This window comes from Etheostoma spectabile, chromosome 3 (genome assembly GCF_008692095.1).
Source record: "Etheostoma spectabile isolate EspeVRDwgs_2016 chromosome 3, UIUC_Espe_1.0, whole genome shotgun sequence".
NCBI lineage: Eukaryota > Metazoa > Chordata > Actinopteri > Perciformes > Percidae > Etheostoma > Etheostoma spectabile.
Window position 1 is genome coordinate 17,478,143 of NC_045735.1, and position 18,372 is coordinate 17,496,514.

General features: G+C 40.4%; 1 protein-coding gene across 4 annotated transcripts in view; it reads left to right on the top strand.

Moving 5' to 3' along the window:
• The first annotated feature begins 612 nt into the window (after nucleotides 1-612).
• The window catches only part of igsf9ba (immunoglobulin superfamily, member 9Ba), a 70,357-nt gene continuing 52,597 nt past the window's right edge, over nucleotides 613-18,372 (top strand). The window contains exon 1 of one of the 4 annotated variants that reach the window (XM_032508508.1): nucleotides 613-1,149. In XM_032508508.1, the coding sequence (XP_032364399.1) occupies nucleotides 1,086-1,149 (64 nt within the window). In that variant the 5' untranslated portion in view covers nucleotides 613-1,085. The remainder of the gene's footprint in view (nucleotides 1,150-18,372) is intronic. The other 3 variants (XR_004329395.1, XM_032508501.1, XM_032508502.1) reach the window with 3 other exon arrangements.

The window sequence follows — 18,372 nt, forward strand, 5'->3', positions numbered from 1 at the left end:
AGACAGATATGCAGAGACAAAACTGTGACAAATTCTGCTGAAAGACCACGATTTGCATGACGGGTCTTCACCGAATTCTTCTCAAACGACAGATCCCATCTCTCCCAGCAGCACACAGCAGCCGGTGTCGGTGTTATTTTAGGGGAGATCTGAGCTGATGTCGGGCAGCCAGATGCGCACAGGCGTTGTGATCCCTCTGCGCTCATGCATGTAGAAAACAGAGGGAGTGAAAAAGGAGGCAGCCTTATCAGTGGTAACCATGTGTGCGCAGTGGGCAGCGTGATGGAGCTGCATCCTCGCGCTCGCGGCCATCGAGGAAAAAAACCAGGCGAACGGTATCTGTCGCCACACCCATCACATAAAGCCAGACACGGTGCTGGCTGGAAAAAAAAAAGAAAGAGAGCGTTTTAATATCATTGACAGCGACATGACAACAGCCGAGGGCTATGGGTGAGCGACAGATGAGGCACACACACCTCCACTACTCCTCTGTTCCACACACACAACCTGCACCATAAATAGCGGGAGGGTGCCATTGTTGATGTGACAAATAAAAAGGAAGAAAAATGCAGCTTGGGTAAATGGATGATGGGCAGTGATGGTGCACGTGGGGCCAGTTTAGGAGAAGTATTTAAAGATGTGGACACGTCTCTGTCAATGCGCATGATACTGCGGTTCCACTACTATGGCACGCTCCAACTCACCTTGAATCGGCGCACGGCGGCTCTCCTGTCATTCGGGTGCGGGGCGTACGGAGAGCCAATACACGCCCCAAAGCCTCAATCAGCAGCCAATCCGATGACAGAAGAGGCGGACCTGTGGCTGCATTCTCACACTTGGTTTCACTATGCGCTCGTGAAACGGCTCCGTCTACTACGAACGCGGCGGTGCAGGTGCTCTGTCTCTTCGGGAGAGGATGCGGATGGAAGGACGGGGGAGGGAAGGGATGAAGGGAAACGCCACGAGGAAAGAAAATAGGATATGAAAAGGGGCTTTCGCTAAGAGACCGTGAGGTGCAAGGTCGAATATGAGAGTTCGGTTGAACGGGGCACTTTGCGTGGTAAAAGCTGGTCGGCAATAGTACTATGATTTGGTATGTGGCCACTCTGATAGCAAGTGTATTCAGCACCAGAGGAACGGCCGCTCAAGGTGAGTTGAAGTGCAATATATCTTGTGCCGCACATATGATTTCTGCTGTCTCCGTGCACGCTTCGTTGGTGCTGCTTTTTGCAATCGCATGTTTTTTTTTTGTACGTTAGGTCATATGAACTGTGGAGCTAATTCATCCTAACAAATGGCTGCATATCACATATGTCACGTGAAAGTTCAGCCCTGGTTAAATCGTATCAGAGCAAACAATAATTGTCTCGAAATGGCCTGGCTCATATAGCATGATATGTGATCCACATGCCAGTGATACAGGCTACAAAAGGTCCTGAATGATTGGCCATGACAAATATGGGTTGATTGATATGGATGTGTGGGGTTAAAGGCCTGTATTGTCACATGCGCGAGGCTCATTTGTGTGATTAAACAAAGATTGGAAATAAGGTCCCTGCTAAGGAGGGAAATGTGTGCATTGTATCATAGCAATCAGTCCCATTTGAGTCCTCCAGAGAGGGGTGTGACCGTCTAAGCCCTCAAGATGGAAAAGTAACTAAATAATGCATTACGTGTCAGATATAATGCACTCTTGGATTGATAGAGCCCATTGCTGCATGCATGGGATTCACATGCTGAATTATACACTGCACATGGATATGGTCACATAGTGCTGTGTGTGTGTGTGTGTGTGTGATGCACCAAGCACATACAAGGCCCACCTAGTGCTGATTAAAGTGTCTCATTATACTAATCATTCCTAGAGCAACACACTGCACAATATCCCTTTTGTTCTTATTTTTCTGAGCACTCCGTATTGACCCATGTACTTACTTAACCTTGCTTTTCCACTCGTGTCCAGATGAGGGAGACATGTGCCAAGCTGTCGCCTGGTAACTGATCCCAATGACCCCCACATACCCAGTCAAAACTGGTCTGCTCACAGGTCTGGCTCCTCCTGTGATGACAGCCAGGTTCAAGCCGAGTACAATGTGAAAACGTCCTCTCATAAAACATTTGATTCATGAACATAGACATAGATGTGGCTTAATAACGTCAACTCAGAGGTGTTGTCTGGTATCGGCAATGCACTCAAGGTGATTTACTTTTGAAAAGGCTTACAGCAGAGGCTGCACCAGAGAGTCACAGTTCATAACGTAGTCTAACTGTAATTACAAAGGAGAGCTGGTCCACTTCTTTCATTACAGCGTCCTAGAATGTTCTCTCTGAACCCAGACACTGAAATGTACGTTAAGACCAACTGTGACTTATTTTGAATCCTCATTTCCTCCTCAACCGACCTGTCATCAGAGTTGAAGGCTTTTTGATAATAATTATGCAGCTTTAAAGTCATAAATGAGAAGTTATACACTGATGTCAGCATAATCTAATGACAGGCTGCTGTTCAAAGGATGTGTAAAGCTTGAAAAGAAGGCAGAGTTTGTTAAAAGAGTGAAATAAAACTTTCACTGCGGTGCCTTTGCATCACTGAGCTTCTTCTTTTTTTTTTTTAAAGGAGTAGCTCGATATTTTGGAGAACAGCTTATTCGTTTTCAGCTGGGAGTTAGATGAGAAGATCGATACCTCTCTCATGTCATCAAGCTGCTTAGCTTAGCATAAAGACTGGAAACATTGGGAAACAGCTAGCCTGGCTCTCTCTGAATGTACAAAAATCTAGCTCACTAATATGTGATTTCCTGGAGTCATGTTGTCAATGTGCATCCTATCCTCATTGTATAGTGTCTTACAAAAAGTTGACACATATGCACAATTTTTTGTGCGCTATCCTGCAAATGTCAAGCAACACAACTGATGCGTGCGCCTGCACAAGCCCCCACAGTGCAGAACCAACAAAACTACTTTGGTTTAGGAAAAAATTGTGGTTTTGATTAAACAGGCTAATCTTCTTATACATGGGCCTTGAGTAGAGGCCTCCTGGGTGAATGTCTTTGGTGTGAGTTGTTTTTTCACATTCACACATATGGAATAAACCAGCAAAATACAACGAGTTTCTTACTATTGGACAGAGCTAGGCTAGCTTTTTCCCTCTGTTTCCACTCTTTGTGCTAAGCTAAGCTTACCAGCTGCTGGCTGTAACCTTTCTGTACAGATGTGAGATTGCTTTTCTCATCTAACTCTAAGGAAGAAAGAGAATAAGCGTATTTCCTCAAATTTTAAACTATTCCAATTGATAATGGTAATTAAATAAGCTGCCATCTTTATACACATGCTAGTGATATGCATGTGTGCTATGTTAGCACCTACCAGAATGATGCCATGCTGTTGGACTGGATGCCATACCAACAAATTTGTTGTCTAACCCTGTTCTTAATACTACCAATTAAAAAACTATATTAAAGGAAGTTTGATGGGTTTTCACATTGTCAGACTTGGAAGTAAGAGCAGTGATTGCATGTTAAAATTAGTTTTCACTGCCTTATTTTGTATTCATAGGACAAACCCATCTGTAAAACTCTGTTTATAATAGTATTCTTTTCTATATTTATTCATTACATATCCATGTCTTGCACTTATCGGACCATTGTATATATCCTGCACTTACTGCTATTGCACTTCTGGTTAGACCGAAACTGCATTTCGTTGCCTTGTACCTGTACATGTGTAATGACAATAAAGTTGAATCTAATCTAATCTAATCTAATCTTATGCATGACAGATAATGGTGGTCAGATTTCAAGGTACCAGTGAAGATAAATCAAAACAGATGGCCAACAGATAACTTGCTCCAGAAAGTTGAGCGGAGGGCTGGCTCCTTTCTCTGGAATGGTTTGGGTGTTAGGAATGAACAAAGGGCCAGTGAGTCTGCAGCAAGACATGTTTTATTTTTCCTGTGGAGAATTACATTTAAAAAAAAATACTGACATTTCCTGTAACAATGGATGCTAATTTTTGTGTGTGTTTCATTTGAATGGACTAAAAATGTTCTCTTATATCAAACAGTAAAAATACATACTGACACACAAGATACAAGACCAGCAAGATGTTGCAGGATGCAGCGAGACATTGAAAAAGGCTCGGAATGGTTAGAATAGAAAGTCAGGAAGTCAGTTTTCCTTTCAACGTGTGAGATTTGTTGGTAGCACAACATGATGTGATGCAGGTTGTGTATTTTCCATTCACCGGCATGGTGGCCATAAAGGTGGCATCATCTAGCAGGCACAATTCTCATTGTACAGATGGAAATCCATCAGAGGAGTAACATCTTTTTCTCAGTTTCATGTCATTGTAAATTAAATAGTTTTGTATTCAACAAAAAAAGCTCATTTTAAATGTCAGTTTTGGCTTCTGTTTCTCTAATCTATGATGTGCATTTTACTGCATTAGTCATTGTTAAAAAAAAAAAAAAAGATGAAGAAAATTGCTAGTGACTATCATAGTTGCATACTTACAGCCCTATACTGAGTTGTGTTCGTAGAGAAGCTGTCTGACAAGAGGAGTCCCAGATGCATGAAATGTTTTCATCTTTAAGGGAAACTGGAAGCCTAAATGGGTCAAGTTTAGCTGGGATTATTCGCTGCTGGCAGGATGGTGTTGAAAGTGGAAAGTGAAGACAGCAAGCAGAATCCTGACATATAGTACAAAAGTGTCAAGATTTTAAGGGACAGAATGTCATCTGTGTTGACTGTGTCCCTCATCCACAAATTTGTCTGACAAAGGAAACTGAAGCAGGGGTCCAGCGGGTTTTTTTTTTATATGAAAAGTAAGAGATACTCAGAGGTTTGCACGATGACTGGCCTGAATTTGAATTTGTGCTACACCATGTCTACACAGGAGGCAGCAGCTTCTGTCCTCTGTCCACACAGGATGCATTCAGGCACAGTATTGAGTGTAGGTCACTTGCGTTTTGGCATCACTTAGAGCTCAACACAAGATCCCTATAGTTGCATGCGCTAAACGGAAGAAAATAGAGTGAAGCGTAAAACTGTGTAGATCATTTTTCATCTGAAAAGAACGTGGCTGAGAGCTGAGGGCTGAGAGCTGCAGCCGTGTGCAGTACGACAAATATATATGGTGTATTCTGAAAATTAAGCCACATAAACCTATTGTGGTACAACCTCTAAATGCAATTATGAGCATGAAAAATGAGCATAACATGGGCACTTTAACTCAAACTGACCTTTCTGGATCTTATGTCGTCATCTCACTTTTCTAAAGACAGAGCTGTTTTCTTTGCGATAGTGTGGAAAACAGCTTTGTTCCCAATAAGTACCCTATAAGCTCGCCGGCACCTTGTCAACAATCTCCGAATTTCTCACTTCTTATAGTTGGGCATTTGCAGTGAGCTGTTTATTAGCCTGTGGATTAGCTGTTTAATGAACTAATGGTAATTGCGACGCCAAAAAAAAGTGAATGTTAAAGCTTTTAATAGCATACTGATGTAAATTAACAACTTTCTAAAAATAATAATTGAACAAGGTAAATTCAATTGTACATAAAGAAATGTGAACCTAATTACAAAAAAAAAACTTTAACTGGATTTTTGTGTACCGTGGGAATTTTTTTTTCAACCAGTTCAACGACATTACTCAGAGCTCAGGTGTGAGCAATCAGTCACCCATTGGGGAGGCAGCATATGGTCAGGGAGACTCGAGGTTAGTTCAACAAAGTCAACGATGACTTGGCAACCAATCAAGGTGATGCAAGTGGGGCAATGATGGCAATGTAGAAGTAATTAAATGTCATATATATACATACTGTATATTTGAAGGACTATTTTCAGCATGAGTCACTGATGGCAGACTGACTTTCCTCTCAGGTCCTGTGCTGGGACTTGGTGTGTTTTAAGCGTTTGTTGAACTGGCTTTTGGCCAGATTGTATTCATCTGTAATTCTCTTCTCGTGAGTCCGCTCCTTGATGTTCCACAGAAGCTCCCTCGTGAACCGTGGCTTGGCACTCCTGTTCTTGTCACTGGGTTTTCTTCTGAAACCACGTTTCTTCAAAGACAGAGATCTATAGAAGTAGACAGCATTTGCGAAGGCGTCAAAACTGCCACTCGCATGTCTTAGGGCCTCCCATTAGCGCAGATGCAGTTTCTGAAAACCCTCCTACTGTCTCTGGAGTCCAGCTTCAGATTGTGCTTCAGATAGACTGTCTTCACTTTTTGCCTGGATGTTAGAGCGGTCTGGGACTGGGCTGCTTTCCATAAGATGGTTGAGGACATGTTTTGACAGCATTTTAAATTGTCTAATATCTAAAGTGTTTTAAGTGATATCCGCCTCTCTGCAATTTATTTAATGTTTTATGTTGTGACTGCTCTTCTGCATTTGTTCAAAATCATAATGCGAATCATAGGCCCTGACAGTACTGCAGTATTTACAGTCTGGTTGGTGATATGCACTAAATTAGACAGTGCCATAGGGTTGCAGAGGTTGGGCCAGTTATATTTAAAAGCCTCAATGTTGCCAATGAATGCAGGAAAACATAAAACTTAAAGAATGCAGTTTGTGTTAATTTCAATTCTGGCTTTAGGTGGTTATGGATTTGACATGTAGCAACTTTTTTGTCTTTATTTTTTCAGATATTGTAGTGCACTGTAGATTAGATGCCACATTTATAGCCAAACGCAGGCAAGTCGTAAACAGCTGAATGCCAGTAGCACACATAGCCAGTATTGAAGGAAGCATTGAGATCCTTTAGATTCTAGAAAGTTACTTTCTGATTAAAGGAGCACGCCGGCTTATTGAGGCTTTAGCTTATTCACCATATCCCTTGGAGTTAGATAAGTCCATACATTAGGGTGACCAGTTTTTGAAAAAAAAAGACACAAGAGACACAAATTCAGACAGGCTTCTCAGAGGTTAATGAACATGCTTTATGGTACAAAAATAACTTATGTAACAAAATCAAATCTGTAACAAAATAATAGCTCTCTTTTCAAATAAAATAATCAATGTTAAATAATGTTCTAAATATGACCTATTCTGTGCCAGCTTCAAAATCCAGCTTCAACAAAATATCTCTTAAAACCTTTTCAGTGTAATAAGATAAGGTTTTTTGGTGTCCATGTGAGCTTTGAGATCTCCGGCACCTTTATTAGACACTGAAACATATGGGCTAGCTTTGCCCTCTGCCTCCCACGTGTCCCGACCAGGACGGTACGTGGAAAGTTTTTTTGCAGTTAAACTGTGAAGCTGCACTTACGCTTCGGCATTTTGTGTGCAGTGCTGCTTCACTGTCTGATCTGCTCCCTGTGTGTAGTCTCTGTCTGATCTGCTCCCTGTATGTGCTCCCTGTCTTATGTGCTCCCTGTCTGATCTTCTCCCTGTATGTGCCTCCTGTCTGATCTGCTACCTATACATGCTCCCCGTCTGATGTGCTCACTTTCTGATCTGCTCCCTATACGTGCTCCCTGTCTGATCTGCTCCCTGTATGTGCTCACTTTCTGATCTGCTTACTGTATGTGCTCCCTGTCTGATCTGCTCCCTATACATGCTCCCTGTCTGATCTGCTCCCTATACATGCTCCCTGTCTGATCTGCTCCCTATACATGCTCCCTGTCTGATCTGCTCCCTATACATGCTCCCTGTCTGATCTGATCCCTATACGTGCTCCCTGTCTAATCTTCTCTCTATAGGTTCTCCTTGTCTGATCTGCTCCCTGTATCACTCTGCCCAAGTCGCAGTGGTTTGCCTTTTGTAGAGAATAGTTGGTGGAACTTGTTTTGGTGGAACTTTGGTGGAAGTAGTTTTAGTCATGCAACAGAAAACTCAGATTGGACAGATAGTCTAGCTAGCTGTCTGGATTTCCCCTGCAGAGATCTGAAGAGCAGGGAACCATAGTCCTCAGAAATCAACCAGAAATTTAAATTCCAGCACAAAGAAAGTGTAAGGTAACGAGCATCTGGCCAAAAACAGTGACATCTGACGGAATTTCCGGCGGAGCTATCCCGGTAGTGGGAGGTCGTGGATATAGACTACTTTGACACTGGCTCTACATTAAAGGAATAGTTCAATATTGTTGAAAATATACGCTTACTAACTGTCTTGTCGAGAGTTAGATGAGAAAATCTGCGCTGATATCATGTCTGTACTGTGCGCTAAATATGTATCATAGCTTACCGAAGGTAACAAAGGATATATTCATTTTTAGCAACATAGTGACATTATCACCTATCCAGTTATTTTAACCATAAGTATGTGTATAAAACGTACAGTTTTTGCATGACTGATGCTTTAACATGCCTGCCAAGCTGTTCTGAAATGATGTCCTCCTGAATTGGTCCTTGTTGTTGACTTGTTTGTCATTTTCCAACAGACATACACCACAACTTCATCTCTCTTATTCTTATTTTTCACTGCTGTACTTTCTCGCTCACGATCATAAGAGTAAAGCTTAGTAATGAGCTTAGGAAAGGGCCTGTGCTCAAGCTGTGGATGGCAGACTCTCAGCACTGGGCATGTGCCAGCTCTTTCTGGTGGTGCCCCCTCCCCCTCTACTCCTCCCTCTGCCAGTCCAGTCCCAGCAGAGCTTCCTTGCAAACAAAGCCCGCAGCATTCTGGGAAAGCCAGTTTTTTTTTCAGATCATGTGGTTCTGGTTGGATGGACTGCTTTCTAAGCCGCTACATCATCATCTCTCTGAACGCATGCTGCTTATGAGAATATAAGTAAAATATGACATTGTGTCAATGTTACACTTACTGCAGGTTCAGTTATATCATCTGTACAGTAAAGTCTTATCTGTCTTATCATGCAGCTGAAAAAAATCTAATTTACAGTAGATCTGCGATTAATCAGGCAGTCAACCGATAAATGAACTTAATGACTAAAGAGGGAATTCCAATGATTTAAACTGAGAGAAAATTAAAATAATAGTCAATGATTCAGCATAATGTCATTCAGGTGATGAAGTGCAGTTTACTGAGGTCAGGACACAGACGATGAAGTTTTCTTTTAAAGTTTGGTACACAGTTCTTTTGCATTCACGGCTTGTCTGGGACAGACAGACTTTTACTTGTATTTTAATATTTTCCCCCACTGACTAAATACTAGTTGGTAGTAACTCAACTTGTGTCACGTAATTCCACTTTTATCCTGTTATTCAACATTTGTACTAGGTGACGTGCTGGTAGAAAAAAAGCAAAAATTTCACCCTTCCAGTTTAAAAAATGTCCAAAATATTATGAATAAAATTATAATTTCCCTTCCAGTTGTTCCTTAAAATTTGGTACAAATTCTCTACATCATATACCCGTTCCACAGGTGTATTCCTACCTAGTAAGGTAAACTAATTGATTTATCTTCCACTTTATAAGGTCTCAGACAATCAAAGTGTGAGGTCTGGGTGTCCTCCCCCAGGGTTATTTTGAGCGTCAAAGACTAATATTCTGCATTCTGATACACATGTATGCACCAATTAATGGTGAGAATGCCTTTATTTAGCCCATGAGAAGGAAAACACAGGTGACTGAATGAAATATATAAAAAATATAATGGAATAGAAAGCAGTAAGGGGGCTTTCACATCAGGGAAACAAGCCTGGATCACAAAAGTTGATCCCAAAGCAACGAGGACAAAAGAAAATAGGCTACTTATAGTTGTCTTAAATGTGCAGTGAAGGGGGGATACTGGCGTCAGTGTAGGCGGAGCATTTGGGCCTGGTCGCTACACACACACACTACACACTGCGCTCAATGAGAAGCGGGTCGATGAAAGATGAGAAAAGTCTCTCTGCATGTTTTGCGGTGTTAGTTGAATTTGCTGTCACATTACTCAAGCCCGTATTTGTGAATACAAATATCTGAAGTGAAAGTTCTGTCACGAATATATGTTGTTGCGTATCATTGCACATTTTTAAGTGGGTACATGGAAATCCTGGAGATTTCTTAGGGGGTATACTGCGTGTAGCTGCGTATCACATAGACTCCACCACAGAGGAACTGTAAAAAAGCATTTATATTGGGATGAAATAATGACTTTGTAGCAGGGTTTAATTCTCCTTTCATTGATTACCAAATGGGAAACATCATCTGTGTGTGTGTACTATTTAGATTTTTATCATTTGTCACATTCTTTCTAGAAGTTGTTTTTTTTTGTCAAAGAAAATTTGCTTAGAAATAGCAAAATATTGCACAAAAGACAAAGAGATAGTGATACTAACAGTGCAAATGAGTTAAGATAAAATGTCCTTAGTATGAAATAAACCAGATAATAATAACACACATTTTCTAATTCTAATTAGATTCTAATGCTGTATCTAATTTATAAGTAAAATTTAACATAATGCCATCTAGAAATGTCTTATGTTGCAAAACAAAATACATATCATGCAGTATTCACAATGTGTGTTCTAGATTTGTCTTTCTTAACATTTAAAAGAAACAATTCACTCTTGCATATGTCATGTTTTCACTCTATTTTGGGGGAAACGCATGCATGCATCTGCCCAAGAAGCTCTTCTTTCTAGCGTTAAGTGTTGAATCCACACAGCGCACAATTCTGTGGCTCTGAACTGCAGCTCGAGTGTTTGTATGAGAGTTTCAGAAGGAGGAAGTGAGCGCGCGAGAGGGGGAGTGAGCCAATAGGAATTATATGGAAGTGGATATGTTGATCGGAAGATAAGTGGAGCTGTGGATGTCTGAGCAGCTCACATACAACAAAGGAAATCAGTGTTGCTTTCAATCTTTTACTCTTACACTTTTACATATGATTTATTGATGCTGAATAAACTCATAACCAGCTGTAATTAGATACAAAAGCACTAATAAGTGCTGCTAGCAGCCTCTTTGTGTAATTAGTTTGAAACCCCTTTATAACTCTTTTTAAAATGACTGAATCGTGACTGGGCCGCGGAGTTTTTTGTGACTTACTGCTGATGCCAATGACACCCCCTTAATGCGCACCTCTGGCAGTGCAGTGCCCGGCAATGTTGGTTCGACCTTTGTGTCTTTGGCAAGCCGAGCCCATTTTACACACCTCTCCTCGCTGTGTGTTCGAGCAGGTGTCAGCACATCCATTGCATCCCTGACCGAGCATTGCTTGTTTGAAAGGGGGGGGGGGACTTTGCCATTAAAGAGAGCTAAATAATGAAGAGACCAAATCCATCTTGAATTGTCCCCGTATAAAATAGAGACACTGAGGTAACTGCCTTGTCTGCTAAAAACAACCTTGTGGACTGGAAAATACCCTTTGGGCTACAGAGTGTGAAGTAAAATGTGTAAAAAATAAATTTCAAAGTCAATAGTTATGTTTGAAGACAGTGTTTTCTGCTAGATCTGTACGGTTTTTACGGCAGTAGAAGTGCTCAGATCCTTTACTTGTTCCTTTAAAAATAACAATACTACAGTGTAGAAGTACACTGTTATGCATTTAAAATGTAGTAGGATCAAATATATATTTAAAGTACTCAAAGTAAAAGTACTCATTATGCACAATGTCCCATTTCAGAAAAATATATACAGTATAATACGTGGATCACAATGAGGGATGCATTATTTTGTTCCACTTGTGTATGTTATTACTTTAATGTTGCAGCTGGTAAAGGTGGAGCTAGTCTTAATTACTTAGGATCCACTAAGTCTCATTTTAACTTGTAGTTATAAGTCATAATTTATGTGTTGAATGATTACATTTTGTATTAATCTGTAAAGTAACTGAAGTTACCAAATGTAGTGTAGTAAAAAGTACAACATTTCCTTTGGACTTTTAGTAGAGTTGAAGTAGAAAGTAACATTGGAAATAGTCAAGGAAAGTCCAAGTACCTCAAAATTGAACTCAGTACTTAAGTAAGTGTACTAAGTAACTTTTCACAATTGTATGTAGAGAAGGAGAGGGAACTGGGGAGAACAGTGGTGACGGCATGGACCTGAACATGATGCCAGTCTGAAAAGCTGGACGACCAGCAGACCCAAATCCTCATGCTGGAGTCAAATTTGTTCACCAGCAAAACAAATAACTGTGGTTAATAAAAGCAGAATGTGAGTGAAAAGATCTTCCAAAGCTATATGATATGAGTGCAACAATAACAACTTCTGTAATCCCACAGAGTGTGTTTTAGGAATCTGGACTCCCCAAGGGTATAGTTTTAGCTATAACTGTGTGACTAGCAGGTAGGGGGGGGGAATCACCAGACGCCTCCCAATACAACATCATCGCGATACTTATGCCGCGATACGATATTATTGCGTTTAAATTGCAATATTCTGCGATATATTGCAATATAGAACCTTTTTTCCAACTTCTACATTTTTCCCAATTTTAAAAGACGTCCCCAAAAGGAAACTTTGTCAACATCTGTTTTATAAAAAAACAAAATAAAACGTTTCAGTTGTTCGTATCACTCTAATTGTATTGCTGCAAAATGGGATTGTCAAGCAGACAAACTGACCAACACATATATAATCAAAGATCCATACTCGGCGTCTGTGTATTGATACAGCATTGCCACTGAAAATATCGCGATACTATGCTGTATCATTCCCCCCCCCCCCCACTAGCATGGGGGTAGTGCCTTTAACCCTTTGTGTTGTCTTCTCGTCAAAATGGAAAATCAACTCTTTTGTTGAGGCTTTTAATCAACGTTTTTAACTTTTTCTTTTGTTTTTGTCCCTTTTTTTTCAGCACTTTTGACGCTTTTTTCAGTGTTTGCCGCTTTTTTGGACGTTTTCAACACTACGTAACACTGACTTATTAACTTTAATTTTACAGTTGTGTTATTTATGGTCAATAAACCTCATTTAGAGGAAATTATACCTAATTTTTGAGTTAGAAAAGCAGAAATTAGGACTTATTTAGACTAAAATTAAAGGAATGGATGTTGATGGATAATGACAGACTGGAATATGTCAACTTTTACTCAATAATATTTCGAATCCACTTTTTTTTCCGAAGCCACGTTTTTTTTTCTCTCCAAATGCCATAAAATTGAATAAGACGCCCCAAAATTAATGAAAGTAGAGATGTGTACTTGCCGAAGAGCGTTGTGGGGAATCAATCATGTCATTTTGGGGAATTAAAAAGAACATTGATGTAGGAAAATAATCAAAGCGGTGTCCAGTCATGTAATCGTAAATCAGACTTGGCAAAGTGTTTTGAGCCATGGTTGGAGACGAGTTCCGTACAGGCCATCACTGCCCTTATCACTGCCTCAGGAAAGTTTTACACTACGACGGTAAAAACTGAACTGCCCGGGAGTTTGTGTAACAGCTGAATGTTTCCTGCTAGAACAAAGCACTCGCTTTGTCTCGTCCGTCTCTTTTCTTTCTCTCTCTCCTGTGAAATAAGCCTTAGAGTGTGGTCGGAAACATCGAGATCTACAAACGTGTACTTGTGCTTGGTTGGGGGGTTTAAGAACACGACAGGACGCCACGCAAATGGTCTGTTTCATTGACACGCCCCCCCCCCCGCCGCATAACCCTGCGACAAATCGCCCGATCGCCTTTTTTGGTCCGAATGCATTGTTAGTAGCCCCGCGGTGCCATGGATGGTGCCCTGAGGTTGTTTTGTTGGCTCTATTTTTAGTTTAGTTTCTCAGTTTTTCCTGTCTTTTTAGTTAGAATTGCACACACACACTCATACACATATGCCCTGAACAACACTAACATAATTTTATTGAATTTCATTTGTCTGTTTTTTTCTGTCATGAAGCTAAAAAAATACAAACTATAATCACAAATTGGGATGTGAATTCTGGATAAATAGACTTTATTGATGTCTTGGTGAAATTCACAAGCTACACAACATGATACCTCACCAAACAGCTGCAGTATTAAAGCTACAGTAACTTTAATAAAATATCTCAATCCCTCCTGTAAGTACTACATGAACAAGATCATGTGCGGGAAAAGCGTTCCCCTGCCTCCTCCTGGTGCTCCCTATGCAAAAGGAAACAGCCAATCAGAGCGCGGAGTGTCTTACGCAGTGTCAATGACTGCTCGGAGACTGCAGTCAAACTGCAAAACTAGGCAGTGCTGATCAAATATCACAACTCTTTTACTGCATTGCCAATGTCCAGCCCCAACGTTTTTTCAGAAACACTACAGGAACATTTAAGTAATGTTTTGTTGTAAAATGAGAGAGTTTCTCCATCTAGTCGGCCAGTGGGCGGTTTTTGGTTTTGTCTCGTATTGGTCCCTAATGTCTCATTCCGTTGGTAAGCGATGGGCTTATTAAATCCAATAACATTGTACATTTAAAGGTACGGAGTACCGATACCCTGCCTAACTGTGGTATTGCTAAGTTTTTTTACTAAAGTACAATATCTGAGTACTTCTTCCACCCCTGAGGATCCTATAGAAGTTGATGCTTTGCTGTAGATTACCCAACAGTATGTAAAGTAGTTAAAAGTAGCACAACCATTAAGAACTACAGCAGTATAATCAATTCAATACATAAATGCAGTAATATTAATCCAATAACATCATATTTAATAGTAAAACACTGACAAGGACCTACATAATGAGTATTATTACTTGGGATACTTCCTTTTTGAATGGCTTGAATGCAGAACTTTTACTTGTAGTGGAGTATTTTAACTTTGTGGCATTGACACTGTTACTTAAATAAAGGATCTGATTACCTATTGCACCCAGTTGCAGTTCTAGACCATTTCAAATGGAGGGGCCAGGCTGGGACCACATGCAATTTTAGGGGTATCAAATATATTAAGCGCACACACACACACACACACGCACATACACACACACAGGCCATTCTTTGATGTGACCTTCAGCATATGCAGGCTGGCATTCAATTACCGCCATGTCAGTGGCCCATCCAGCCCAGTGGCTGCACGTCCTTGAGAGTCTCTCCAGCCTCCGTCCAGTCTATATATTCCATTACATCCTCCACATCGGCAGCTCTGTCCGGTTTAAAGCAGCCCACATCCTCCTCCCTATGAGGACACACACCGCTTCATGTATCCTTTACAAAATCTCTAACTGCACTGAGCAGTGGTTTCCCTCGCTTGTACGCTGAATCAAATTTGAGCCCGAGGTAAATATTAGATTTTTGTTTTTACCGAGTGAAATATTGTGCTAGTGTAACCAAACCAAAAAAACACCCTGGACCAGAAAATCCAAGCACTGCTCATCTAAAATGTGTCTCTTATTGAACTCGCTCATATTTTTACATTTTCCCACATATTGTTCAGTGTGTTATTGGCCAGCATTACTGTCGAAACATTCCTCTGCTCGGCCTGATTATTGCCCAAAATTGCCTTGAGAGTCTGTTTACTGTACAAATCTGTGATCATTACTAAATGAGTGTGGTGCGAGAGCCATTTTCAGCCACTGCCACTTGAAAACCGCTCCAGTTAAAATCTCTTGCAGATTTAACCCCGCGTGCCCCTTTGCTGTTCTGCGGCGATGATTCATGCACTGGTCCGCACAGCTGTTGATTGACCTCGAACAGATGTCTCTTATTGGTTTATGATGTTGTTACATCACATTGTGTGTATCAGTAAACATTTGTCTTTGGCTGCTTTTCTCAGCTCTTAATATCCTTGTCACATTTGTGCTTTCCTCATATGTGTTATTTATCTCATAAGGCAACATCTTGGATAAGTGCTCAATAAATAAAGATTATTGACTTAAAAATTAATGATTTTTGACGATGTGACAAAGCTACAAATTACGAAAGATCTGTCTAGAGCTGAAACGATTGGTGGATTAATTGATTAAACAATCAAGAGAATAATAATCGATTAATCACTTAAATTCATTTTTCAAGCAAAACCAAGAAAAAATATTCTTAATAATTCCATCTTTGTTCCTTTGTTCTTATCTCGGTGTTTCCCATCCTGGGGGTCCAGACACAAATTAAATCTGATTTTGAAATTAAACAGTATCTTGTGGATAAACTGAATCCTGATAGAAACAAGACTGTATCAGTCTTTTATTAGAACTAGAATTCACAAAAGCAAATCCACTTTGCATGTGTTGTGACTTTTACTTTTGCCTGGATTAATAGGGATTATCTTCAAATGTATGCACGGAGCGGGGGTGGATGGTAGATTTTATTAAGCAATCCGGACCATATGTAGTTGCCCAGTTGCTTATGTGTAGATCGATGATATGTACACTAACTGGTTGGATAAAACAAGGGGGTATCTTCTCTCCGACTGCTCTTTTTTTGCAAATTTGTAAATGACTGAAATCTAAAGATTAAGGAAACTAATTCATGCATATAATTGGATGATATGCAGATGATGTCATTTTACTGTCTGACCTACAGAGTTTATTAGATGTGGTTAGTTTGTGGTGTCAAAGCAAAACACATAAAATGCACTTCAGAAAGAAAAGTATGGTAAGTACACAAATAATTAATTTTGCTTCAGTCACTTAAGATGATTTTAGTGCATATTATACTGTATACATATTTGGGTATTTGTCTTGGTGCATTTGGAATTGGGTCCCTTAGTACTGGTGCACCAATAATACAGGGCGAGGTGGATTATTTAATTAGCATTCTGATTTCTATATAGCATATGTTTGGTCTGAATATTGTATTGTGAGATGCTTATGAAGTTGCTCCTTTTATTTTTGGACTGTCTCTGTTGTTTTGGAAATGTACACGCAGCACTCTGGTCCTGGCTTTTATTAAATGATGGTGTCTTGTTGGCCCATGAGGCCTTGACATAGTTATATACAAGACACAGTAATGAAAGAAATTGAAAATATTCACAAGAAGGGGTTCACAGGATGCTCAATGGAAGAGGTTTGAAGAAAAAAAAAGTTACGCTTTTTGTGAAATTTGTGAGTTTTATCTCTCAAAAGGAATTCAAATCGTACAATCTGAGAAATTTAGAGGCAAAAAGCTCTCAATCTTGCCTGACAATTAATTGAATATCTTTGGGTTTTGTACTGTTTTTTGGAAACAAGTTACAAGTTATTTAAAGACATCCCCTTAAGCTTCAGAAAATTGTAACAGGCTTTTTTTTTAAACCAACTATAACACCAATGATCGAGAAAATAATAATCAAACTCCCTGTGGCGCTGCCTGTTTAACCTGTAATACAATGAGGAATGTATCTTTATTTTGTATATGAACTGCCTGCCATATAGAGATTTATCTGACAGCTGACTGAATTGTTAGCCTTCATGAATTCATGATCACAACAGTAAATCCACTATGTGCCAAGTATAGATACATAAAACATATTGGCCTCTTGGATTTATGAGCTGTTTGATTTATGCCGATCTTACTCAACAGATTCCTCCCTCTGTGGGCTTCAGCTTCAGTTGACATTTACAGTGCGAAACCAATCAGGAATTGCCATCATCTCTTTACTCTATTGATCCCTCTATATCTACAGTGCGGTTTATTTGGAAGATCTTAAGCATGGATGCTTGGATCACATTTATGCGTTGTTGAGAGCATAAATATTTCCCCCTGAATAAGCCCCCATAAAGCCGACAGGGTCACCGTGTCTCCATTAAGGAAATGAAAAAGGCAAATGCGGTGACCAAACCTCTGCTGATTGTCCCCTCATGAGGATCCCATAAAGGAATTGGAGAATTATTAGCACCTCTAATGTATTATCTCAAGCCTTTTAAAGTGTGTTCTCTGTCTAAGACTTGCCCCCGCTACCACCAGGGTCCAAAAGGTACTGCCAGCCAGAATCCCGAGCCTCTAAACTAGTGCTACCTGAACCGCCTGCAGAGGAAACACTGGATTTCAGCAGCGTGCACAGTTGTGCCACATAGCTTGAGCTGGCCCTTCATGTCAAGTGACTCTACTTACTCAAACCAAACAATGTATCCAGTGTCTTTGATTACAGATGGTAGCCTGATCCCTTTTTTCCCCTGAAAGTCATAAGTGCCAGACCCACTAGTAAAAGCAAGAGACGCATAGGGACATATTTTAATGATCTATGCGCATGGCGCAGGTGCGTTTAGGGCGTGCCCAAATCCCCTTTTTGCTAGTTTGACTCCGGAAAAAAGGGTCCGTGAGCCGGGTGCATGGTTCAAAAGGTACTTAGTGTTTTCACTGTTTCATAGGTGTGTTTTGTGCAAAACATACAATAAACCAGTCAGAGAGTGAGTGAGTGTCATCTCCCATTCCCTTCAACAACCAGGCGCGTTTTATACCTTGGCGTATTGCCATTATGATGGAGATTTGTTAATTTGCGGATATTTTTTATTTGTAATCTTTTCCGTGTGTGTGTGAGTGCGTAACTCCTAATTTCCACCGTTTGCAGAACGTCTGCGGATCAGCTCCGCTGCGCGTCGACTCCGCGCTCCACCGTCTGTCAATACCCACCAGGTCCAGATTTGTAAGTCATAAGTCTAGGCGCATTTTACTAATGCGCTGTT